General features: G+C 48.3%; 1 protein-coding gene across 1 annotated transcript; it reads left to right on the top strand.

The window, feature by feature from the left end:
* The first annotated feature begins 2,031 nt into the window (after window positions 1-2,031).
* Window positions 2,032-4,982, top strand: LOC117444911 (rho GTPase-activating protein SYDE1-like). The gene is made up of 4 exons (XM_071202813.1): window positions 2,032-2,073; window positions 2,194-2,431; window positions 3,144-3,428; window positions 3,801-4,982. Exons 1-4 carry the CDS (start codon window positions 2,032-2,034, stop codon window positions 4,010-4,012), a joined length of 777 nt encoding a protein of 258 aa, XP_071058914.1. The 3' UTR covers window positions 4,013-4,982.
* Window positions 4,983-11,651: the final 6,669 nt, after the last annotated feature.

The following is an 11,651-nucleotide window of genomic DNA, read 5'->3' as shown; positions in this document are numbered from 1 at the left end:
AAACACCTGAAACCTGGACACACCTGAGACACACCTGAGACACACCTGAGACACACCTGAGACACACCTGAGACACACCTGAGACACACCTGAGACACACCTGGAACACACCTGGGACACACCTGAGACACACCTGAGACACACTGAGACACACCTGAGACACACCTGAGACACACCTGTAACACACCTGAGACACACCTGAGACACACACCTGTGACACACCTGAGACACACACCTGTAACACACCTGTGACACACCTGTGACACACCTGAGACACACCTGAGACACACCTGTGACACACCTGAGACACACACCTGTGACACACCTGAGACACACCTGAGACACACCTGAGACACACACCTGTGACACACCTGAGACACACCTGTGACACACCTGAGACACACCTGAGACACACCTGTGACACACCTGTAACACACCTGTGACACACCTGAGACACACCTGAGACACACACCTGGGACACACCTGAGACACACCTGAGACACACCTGAGACACACCTGAGACACACACCTGAGACACACCTGGGACACACCTGAGACACACCTGAGACACACCTGAGACACACCTGAGACACACCTGAGACACACCTGAGACACACCCTGAGACACCTGAGACACACCTGAGACACACCTGTGACACACCTGAGACACACCTGAGACACACCCTGAGACACACCTGTGACACACCTGAGACACACCTGTAGACACACACCTGTGACACACCTGAGACACACCTGAGACACACCTGAGACACACCTGAGACACACCTGAGACACACCTGAGACACACCTGAGACACACCTGAGACACACCTGAGACACACACCTGAGACACACCTGAGACACACCTGAGACACACCTGAGACACACCTGAGACACACCTGAGACACACCTGAGACACACCTGAGACACACACCTGTAACACACCTGAGACACACCTGAGACACACACCTGTGACACACCTGAGACACACACCTGTAACACACCTGTGACACACCTGTGACACACCTGAGACACACCTGAGACACACACCTGTGACACACCTGAGACACACACCTGTGACACACCTGAGACACACACCTGTGACACACCTGAGACACACCTGTGACACACCTGAGACACACCTGTAACACACCTGTAACACACCTGTGACCACACCTGAGACACACCTGAGACACACACCTGAGACACACACCTGAGACACACCTGAGACACACACCTGAGACACACCTGAGACACACCTGAGACACACACCTTTAGTAACACACCTGAGACACACCTGAGACACACACCTTTAGTTACACACCTGAGACACACACCTTTAGTTACACACCTTTAGTGACACACCTTTAGTTACACACCTGAGACACACCTGAGACACACACCTTTAGTTACACACCTGAGACACACACCTTTAGTTACACACCTGAGACACACCTGAGACACACCTGAGACACACACCTGTGACACACCTGAGACACACCTGTGACACACCTGAGACACACACCTGAGACACACCTGTGACACACCTGAGACACACCTGTGACACACCTGAGACACACCTGAGACACACCTGTAACACACCTGTAACACACCTGTAACACACCTGTAACACACCTGGTTGCGTTAGACTTTTTCGTTGTCCGTCATTTTGATTTGGACACGTCGCTTCGCCCCTCGGGCACGCCCCTCGGACACGCCCCTCGGGCACGCCCCTCGGACACGCCCCTCGGACACGCCCCTCGGACACGCCCCTCGGACACGCCCCTCGGACACGCCCCTCGGACACGCCCCTCGGACACGTCCCTCGGACACGCCCCTTACTCAGCTCAGCTTTTCTACAGATGTCGCAGAACATTTTGCCATCTTCCCAAAATGGCAAAAACAAAAGTGTTGCGTTTATATTTGTGTTCAGTGTATATGTATATTCCAAGTCTCTATTGTCATGGAACAGCTACAGTGTACACATGTCTGCACGTACACATGTCTGCACGTACACATGTCTGCACGTACACATGTCTGCACGTACACATGTCTGCACGTACACATGTCTGCACGTACACATGTCTGCACGTACACATGTCTGCACGTACACATGTCTGCACGTACATGTTGATGGTCTCTATGTTTGATAGTCTAATATACCTAACCCTGCATTTGAACCCCCTGTCTCTCAGGCCACCCTGTCCCTGCTGCTGGACCACCTGAGCCTGGTGGCCTCCCTCAGCCCCTGGAACAGGATGACCCACCAGAACCTGGCGGTCTGCTTCGGCCCGGTTCTGCTCACCCCCACCCAGGAGGCCTGGAGGGGAGGGGGGGGAGGCAGGGGGGGCGGGGAGGCTTTGGGGGAGGAGAGTGCGGTGGACTTCAAAAGACACATCGAGGCTCTGCATTACCTGCTGCAGCTGTGGCCAGGTGAGTCTCTCTAGGGTTCTGGTGCTGGTTCCTCTCAGCTAGTGCTGGTTTCAGACTCAGCTGGTCCTGGTTCAGACTCTGCTGGTCCTGGTTCAGACTCTGCTGGTCCTGGTTCAGACTCAGCTCCTGGTTCAGACTCAGCTGGTCCTGGTTCAGACTCAGCTGGTCCTGGTTCAGACTCAGCTGGTCCTGGTTCAGACTCTGCTGGTCCTGGTTCAGACTCAGCTCCTGGTTCAGACTCAGCTGGTCCTGGTTCAGACTCAGCTGGTCCTGGTTCAGACTCAGCTGGTCCTGGTTCAGACTCTGCTGCTCCTGGTTCAGACTCAGCTGGTCCTGGTTCAGACTCAGCTGGTCCTGGTTCAGACTCAGCTGGTCCTGGTTCAGACTCTGCTGCTCCTGGTTCAGACTCAGCTGGTCCTGGTTCAGACTCTGCTGCTCCTGGTTCAGACTCTGCTGGTCCTGGTTCAGACTCTGCTGGTCCTGGTTCAGACTCAGCTCCTGGTTCAGACTCATTGTCAGCAGCTTAGAAACTGAAGACTGAGTGAGACGGAAGAAGACACGATACTGGTTTATCTTTAGTAGCTTTACTGTTATAAACTGGTGTAAACTGGGAAGGTCTCTGAGGGTCTGGTTTTCCTGGGATACTCCTTTTAGACTCAGCTAAATGTATTCTAATGTAACCTCCCCCTGTCTCCCCCCTGTCTCCCCTCAGTGCCGACTAATCGAGTGCCATCAGATGACCACAGCGACGCCTGCCCCCCTCCCGCCCCCAGCCTGACCCATAAACCCCTGCGGAAGAAGCAGCCTCGGCTTCCTGCGCTGCGATTGGCTCAGAGCCCCGAACAGGAAGTGGTGTCACGCCGCGGTCGAGACGCCCGGTTGGAGAGTCCGCCGCCGATCAACCGGTATGCCGGGGACTGGAGTGTCTGTGGGCGGGACTTCCTGTCCGGACAGGAAGCCGACTATGACGAGGTGGCAGGAAGCGACAGCGACGGAGGTAACTGTTGACATCACTTCCTGTTAATACATCAGTGTAGCATAGACTGGTACCATCAACACCAGTTCAGACCAGTTCAGACCAGTTCAGACCAGTTCAGTCCAGTTCAGTCCAGTTCAGACCAGTCCAGACCAGTCCAGTTCAGACCAGTTCAGACAAGACTCAGATGTGGTGAGGAAGGTGAGGGAGGAAGGTGAGGAAGGTGAGGGATGAAGGTGAGGGAGGAAGGTGAGGAAGGTGAGGGAGGGGTCATGAGGCCCAGGATGGGGACCTGAGGGGAGCTTCAGTAGGTCCTGGGGGGAGCAGGTAGTCTGGGCCGATGAGTCCCAGTTCAGAAAGAGACAGTGTGTGACTGAGACTCTTCTGTTCCAGGCAGCAGTGATGAAGAGGAGCAGAAGAAGAGGTGCAGCAGTGATGAAGAGGAGCAGAAGAAGGGGTCCTGGTCTTCAGCAGCAGCAGGACCAGGTCTTTATGTCGAAGAGTTCCTGGACTTTGACGCTCCATTCAACTGTCGACTCAGTTTGAAGGACTTCGACACTCTGATCCACGACCTGGAGCGAGAACTGATCCACATCTGCCTGTAGTTCCTGATGTTCCTGATGGTTCTGATGGTTCTGATTGTTCCTGGTGGTTCCAAGGTTCCTGATGGTTCTGATGGTTCTGATGGTTCTGATTGTTTCTGATGGTTCTGATGGTTCTTGATGGTTCTGATGGTTCTGGTGGTTCTAAGGTTCTTGATGGTTCTGATGGTTCTGATGGTTCTAAGGTTCTTGATGGTTCTGGTGGTTCTAAGGTTCTTGATGGTTCTGATGGTTCTGGTGGTTCTAAGGTTCTTGATGTTCCTATGCCGTCAAAGCAGATTATTTATTTCTTGATCCAAAGGAAAATGTATCTCTAAACTGAAGGAGACGTGAGGGAACTAATGTTGGTTCCCTCATCAGAACAGTTTTATTTTTATTATTGCTATTATTATTGTTGGTGCAGTGTAGACCCTCTGAAGATGTGAACGGGTTCTGGTGGTTCTGGTGGTTCTGGGTATCAGGGTAGCATCCTGTCGGGCTGTTGAAGCCATAATCTCTATTTTACTTCTTACAACTTTGAAGGGAACGTTTTGCAGAACCCATTGCGCTGCTGCTTCTCCTAGTCCTTCAGGTTCTCCTTCCAGGTTCTCCTTCCAGGTTCTCCTCGTCCTTCAGGTTCCTGTTAGTCCTGCAGGTCCTAAAGGGTTCCTGTAGGGTTCAGGTTCCGATGTGTTCTGCAGAGGTTCTTCAGTATTTCGCGGTACAGAGTGATGAAGGAATCCGTACTGAGGGTTACAGACAGAAGCTGTTTACCGTTTGTTTCTCATGTTTGTTGACAGTATTATTTTTTGACAGTATTATTGTTTTGTTGACAGTATTATTGCTTTGTTGACAGTATTGTTGTTTTGCACAGATATTAAGCACTTCTGTTGTTATTGACGACGATGTTTCTATGCAGATGAACCAAAGAGTTGAAGCACATTTCCTGTCTGTATGTTTTATAACCCGACCAAATATTAAACACTTATTATTATTATTGTTGTTGTTTGTTTGTTATTAGAAGTCTGGTAGAAGTGAACAAATCTTCATTTAATTTTCAGTTTCCTGAAAACAGGAGAGTTACTATTTAAAATATATTTATGAGTCATCTTTGTGATTTGTAAAAACCGCCCTGAGGGGAGAACGTGGGGTCGTCCGCGGCAACGTGACGTCGTCCGCGGCAACGTGACGTCGTCCACGGCAACGTGACACCGCTCAGGAACCGGAGAGAGAGAGACCATCAGCAGAAAGGAGAGAACATGAACCATACTTCTAAATGTTCCTGAGACCTGAGACCTGGGACCTGAGACCTGAGACCTGGGACCTGAGACCTGGGACCTGAGACCTGGGACCTGAGACCTGGGACCTGAGACCTGAGACCTGGGACCTGGGACCTGAGACCTGGGACCTGAGACCTGGGACCTGGGACCTGAGACCTGAGACCTGAGACCTGGGACCTGAGACCTGAGACCTGGGACCTGGGACCTGAGACCTGAGACCTGGGACCTGGGACCTGAGACCTGGGACCTGAGACCTGAGACCTGGGACCTGAGACCTGAGACCTGGGACCTGGGACCTGAGACCTGAGACCTGAGACCTGAGACCTGGGATCTGGGATCTGGGACCTGAGACCTGAGACCTGAGACCTGAGACCTGAGACCTGAGACCTGAGACCTGAGACCTGAGACCTGGGACCTGGGACCTGGGACCTGAGACCTGGGACCTGAGACCTGGGACCTGAGACCTGAGACCTGGGACCTGGGACCTGAGACCTGGGACCTGGGACCTGAGACCAGAGACCTGAGACCTGGGACCTGAGACCTGAGACCTGGGACCTGGGACCTGAGCTCTGGGATCTGGGACCTCAGTGGTCTTCACAGTGTGTACAGAATATCAGTATGACAATACGACACCCTCTGCCCTCAGACCCTCTGTCCTTAGACCCTCTGTCCTCAGACCCTCTGTCCTTAGACCCTCACATCGTACAAGGAAAAACTTCCAAAGAAAACCCAGTTTAAAGGGAAACATGGAGAAACCTCAGGGAGAGCAACAGAGGAGGGATCCCTCTCCCAGGACGGACAGACTGCAATAGATGCCGTGTGTACATTGAAAAGATAATACATTTGCAACATAGGTAGTCCAGATGTTTGGAAATGCATGTGTGTATAATAGGAAGATGAATCCACGAGGATATCCATCCAGGACCGATGATCCAGGACCACAGCCACGACTCAAGATCCAGGGCTCACGATCCAGGACACAGGACCGCAGGATCATCCATGACTCCGGATCCCAGCGTATATAGACACCAAAAAGAAAGACATGTGGGGAAGCTGGGTTAATGGGACATGAGAGGACACAGGTACAGACAGAGAGAAGGAAGAAGTGAGATGTCCCCATGAGAGGACACAGGTACAGACAGAGAGAAGGAAGAAGGAAGATGTCCCCATGAGAGGACACAGGTACAGACAGAGAGAAGGAAGAAGTAAGATGTCCCCCGACAGACTAAGCCTATATCAGCAAAACTAGGGGCTGAATCTAATCAGCCCTAACTATAAGCTTTATCAAAAAGGAAGGTCTTCAGCGCACTCTTAAAAACGGATAGGGTGTCTGCCGCCCGAACACAAACTGGAAGCTGATTCCACAAATGTGGAGCTTGATAAGAAAAGGCTCTGGCTCCCATTGTACTTTTAGAGACTCTAGGAACAACCAACAACCCTGCATTCTTGGAACGCAATGCCCTAGTAGGCCAGTAGGGTATCATGAGTTCTTTAAGGTAAGATGGCGCCTGCCCATTAAGGGCTTTGTAGGCGAGAAGAAGCATTTTAAATTCTATCCTGTGTTCTATAGGGAGCCAGTGTAAGGCAGCCAGAACAGGAGTAATGTGGTCCCTTTTCCTAACTCTGGTTAGTACACGAGCCACAGCATTTTGAATCAGCTGAAGCGACTTGACTGACTTCTTGGTACTCCCTGATAATAAAGAGTTACAATAATCCAGCCTAGAAGTAACAAATGCATGGACTAGTTTCTCTGCATCGCTTTGAGGCAAGATATGCCTGATTTTTGCAATGTTACGTAGATGGAAGTAGGCGGTCCTTGAAATTGATTTTATGTGGGCGTTAAAGGATAAATCCTGATCAAATATAACACCAAGATTCCTTACAGTCTCACTGGAGGCCAAATTAATGCCATCCATAGTTAGTATATCTTTAGATAATTTGTTTCGTAGATTCTTCGGGCCAAGTACAATAACTTCAGTTTTGGTCGTGTTTAACATCAAAAAGTTTAAGGTCATCCACGTTTTTAAGTCCTTGAGGCAGTCTTGAATTTTATTTAGATGATTAATTTCATCAGGCTTGATTGATAAATATAGTTGAGTATCATCCGCATAACAATGAAAGTTTACAGAATGATTCCTTATAATATTGCCTAACGGAAGCATATATAATGTGAACAAAATAGGTCCGAGCACTGAGCCCTGTGGCACTCCATGGCTAACTTTGGTTAGCGTGGAAGATTCATCGTTAACACGTACAAACTGAGAGCGTTCAGATAGATAGGACCTGAACCAGCCTAAAGCAGTTCCCTGTATGCCAACTAAGTGCTCTAGTCTTTGCAATAGGATGTCATGGTCGATAGTATCAAATGCAGCACTGAGATCGAGCAGAACAAGAATAGAGACAAGTCCCTTGTTCCGTTTGAACAAACACAATACACAGACGCACATACTGACAATGGCGACCTATTGCACAACCCTCATGGCCAACATTTAAAAAGTACATTTCATTTCCTGTGAATGTTAAGAAGCTTAATGGACATAGGTAGGAATGGGTGCTTATAGCGGTTCAGCCTGCTCTTGGGAACCCTGAATCTTCCACCAGAAGCTAGGAGCTGGAGTCCTGGGTGGGGTACGTGGGTGGGATCAGACACCATTTGGTGTATATATATATATATATATATATATAAAGTAATTGTGTGTTTACACTGGCCACAATTAGGGGCCGGAATGTTGGAGCTATATATCTCTTTATATTATGTAATAGTTTAACATTTATCTTCTTGCTGTTTATAGTGTTTATTATTATCATTTATTTATATGTATCTTAGTTAGCATCATAAGTTAAAGTAGTTTCTATGCTTTTATTTTGAAGGCATGTTTCGGGCACTGGGTGATTAGAGCACCTGGTGTAATTGTATATATTGGAGACAGGTGGGGGTGGGAGCCAGAGCACGAGCAGGCAAACGGTTTGTGACCAGGGTGTTTCCAGCGACACAAGGGAAAGCCATAGGAAAGGCTTAAGGAAGGAGATGTAGGAAACCTGTTCATTGTATTTTGTTATAGGAATAAAATGCACAACGGAGAATCTTGTCTGGACCTGGATCATTGCCCTGCGTGAGATCCGCTAGCTAGTGCCTCAGCGGCTGTTAACTTATCTGTTTTAGTTCTATATGATTTTGGCCGCTACATATTTTCTTCCAAAAGTTAATTATCCAAAGCCTCTGAACACCCCCTTCAATTTACAAGTAATGGTTTGGTCCTGCCTCCGCCTCCACACGGCACTTTCCAGCAGAGAGTGAGAGCATGTGAGCTGGGAGGCTAGTACTTACGGTCAGTGGCGCCTCCAGAGATGTGTCATAGGGGTGGCCAAATGGGGCCACTGAACATCTTGGGGTGGCCCACCAAAACCAAGAATGTAATTGTTGTAAAAGTATAGACTAGATGAAAACAATGGCAAAGAGAATCACCTACTGATATACTTTGGTTTCTTATTTTACATTTCCTGATACTATTCATCTGAAGTGAATATAATACGGATAGTTAACATTTGACTTCAAACTACATTTAAAAGAACCTTGTTGTGTGTTATGTATTCATGTGCTGGTGATTTATTGTTTTGTTTTTTATATATGCTAGTTGTTAGGGTTAGGGTTAGGGTTAGGTAACCCTAACCCTAACCCTAACCCTTTCCTTTTTAAAAAGACAAATACAGCTTAATTTAAATAAGTGCCTTTATTGTAAGGCACAACATGTTCAGCATTCTCAACACATACAACACAACATGTTCCTCAGTTACATTCTGTCTCCAGGTTATACATTGTTTTAGAACAAAGCTGTTTGTGTCCCACTGGGATCAAAGATGATTCACATGACTTTATTAAATCTAGTTTTAAAACATGACTATTTTATTTCAACAGGACCCAAAAACACAAGGGGTATAACAGGGTAAATACATTCTGTGATTGAACACAAAAACACCATCTATTATTGACCTTTATAGCAAATTCAAAACATTATAAATGACACAAAACACCACCTTGGTGTGCGAGTGTCAGAGTGGTGTGAGTGTCAGAGTGGTGCGAGTGTCAGAGTGGTGCGAGTGTCAGAGTGGTGCGAGTGTCAGAGTGGTGTGCGAGTGTCAGAGTGGTGCGCGAGTGTCAGAGTGGTGCGAGTGTCAGAGTGGTGCGAGTGTCAGAGTGGTGCGAGTGTCAGAGTGGTGCGAGTGTCAGAGTGGTGCGAGTGTCAGAGTGGTGCGCGCGAGTCAGAGTGGTGCGAGTGTCAGAGTGGTGCGAGTGTCAGAGTGGTGCGAGTGTCAGAGTGGTGCGAGTGTCAGAGTGGTGCGAGTGTCAGAGTAGTGCGAGTGTCAGAGTGGTGCGCGCGAGTCAGAGTGGTGCGCGAGTGTCAGAGTAGTGCGAGTGTCAGAGTGGTGCGAGTGTCAGAGTGGTGCGAGTATCAGAGTGGTGCGCGCGAGTCAGAGTAGTGCGAGTGTCAGAGTGGTGCGCGTGAGTCAGAGTGGTGCGCGAGTGTCAGAGTGGTGCGAGTGTCAGAGTGGTGCGAGTGTCAGAGTGGTGCGAGTGTCAGAGTGGTGCGAGTGTCAGAGTGGTGCGAGTGTCAGAGTGGTGCGAGTGTCAGAGGGAGGCGGAGGGGCTGCAGTATGAGGGTTGGAAGCTCAAATCAAGCGAATCGCTGGCTGTGTATTTGTTGTTAAATATCAGATAAACTACTACCATACGTGACTGGCGAGGCGGTGTGTGTGGTGGGGGGGGCCAGTGGGGGGGCCAACAAATATATCAGGGTAGCCATGGCCCCCCCTGCTGGTGCCACTGCTTACGGTGTGCCATTGTGACAGACAAGAATAGTCCATTCTGAGTGATAGATGTATCCTGCTGTATGGGTTGATTGTGCGTTAATCTGTTGGTAATGCCTTGGGGTTCCAGTGGGAGGGATCACTGCGCTCTTCCTCGCTCGATTCAGACGAGTGAAGGCGGGAGCTGCGTGATTGAATGTCTTCACTTCTCTCACTCACTATTTCCCTTTCTAAGGTAATTACAGTAAACAAAGCACGATACATCTATCAACCCATGTTATATATAATCCGTATTACATCACCGTGGTTCGTTGTGAGAGGAAAGTGTGTATTTTGCACTTTGTTGTATTGTTTGAAGGTTCTTGCTAACTCTGGCTAACGTTGTGGTCATTGAAGCTAGCTGCTGTACACCTTGTGGTGCCGCTGAATCTGACCGTTTGTCATGTTGTTAGCAGCTAAGCTAGGCACTGTTACATGCACATGGCCATACAGATGGTATTTTACCACTGTTAAAGAGCTAAAGATAAAGGAGAATTTAGTCATCATTATTGGTCCTGAAATGTGAGTGTATTCATTGTAAATGTACAAGCTTCATTATAAAGACGGCTCGATTCAGACGAGTGAAGGCGGGAGCTGCGTGATTGTATGTCTTCACTTCTCTCACTCACTATTTCCCTTTTAAAAGGGTACAACACCATGTCTGAAGGACTCACAAAGCCAGGCTTTGAAAAAGAAAAGAGAGAGGAACTAAAGGGCGACAGTATGTCACCCAGTGTTTCAAGAGAAAAGGTGGGTGTGGTCCATGAGTGGTCTGTTAGCTAAGCGTAGTCCGTTGTAAGCTGACATTAAGTTCTGTTAATATCTATAAAGAAAATGCTGAGGTTTTTCATTTCACTTTGAAGGAGGTGAGCTGCATTGTGTTGACTTACATGCCACTTAACATATCTGAAGGGAGACTGGAATACAATATATATCAAAACAAAACATCTCATTTCAATTATACATTTCAAACACAGTATTTCTCCACATATTTAAGTTATATTTATTTGGATTGATGCATTCGTGTTGAGAATGTTCCATTCAAAAATGATATTATTAAAAAGGAATTTACAGTATAAAAGATGACTGTTGAGATCTATTGTCAGGATAGTCTTATATGTGTGGCCAGAGGGCAGGACCTGTAACCCATGTGCTGTGTGGCCAGAGGGCAGGACCTGTAACCCATGTGCTGTGTGGCCAAAGGGCAGGACCTGTAACCCATGTGCTGTGTGGCCAGAGGGCAGGACCTGTAACCCATGTGCTGTGTGGCCAGAGGGCAGGACCTGTAACCCATGTGCTGTGTGGCCAGAGGGCAGGACCTGTAACCCATGTGCTGCCCAATAGCATCGTGAGGCTGAACAAAAGGACCTGTTGACTATGTAAATGTAGTCTTTTAAAAAAACTAAACATTTACTGACTTTTTTGGATAGCTTAAAGTAATGTTGTAAAATTACAACCGGGGGCCTTACAGAGTTAAGGGCTATTGTTATTTACTTTAAGATGTTTATTCTTAACCAATCATTGAATTTAAAAACTCT

This window comes from Pseudochaenichthys georgianus, unplaced genomic scaffold (assembly GCF_902827115.2).
Source record: "Pseudochaenichthys georgianus unplaced genomic scaffold, fPseGeo1.2 scaffold_994_arrow_ctg1, whole genome shotgun sequence".
Classification (NCBI taxonomy): domain Eukaryota; kingdom Metazoa; phylum Chordata; class Actinopteri; order Perciformes; family Channichthyidae; genus Pseudochaenichthys; species Pseudochaenichthys georgianus.
The sequence above is the reverse complement of the archived record's forward strand: the minus strand, read 5'-3'. Positions and strand labels throughout refer to the sequence as shown.

Bases quoted from the DNA above. Each gene is read 5' to 3' on its own strand.
- LOC117444911 (XM_071202813.1), top strand. From the start codon at position 2,032: ATGTCTGCACGTACACATGTCTGCACGTACACATGTCTGCAC. The intron at 2,074-2,193 runs GTACACATGTCT...CCTGTCTCTCAG, and splicing joins GCACGTACACATGTCTGCAC to GCCACCCTGTCCCTGCTGCT. The intron at 3,429-3,800 runs GTAACTGTTGAC...CTTCTGTTCCAG, and splicing joins AGGAAGCGACAGCGACGGAG to GCAGCAGTGATGAAGAGGAG.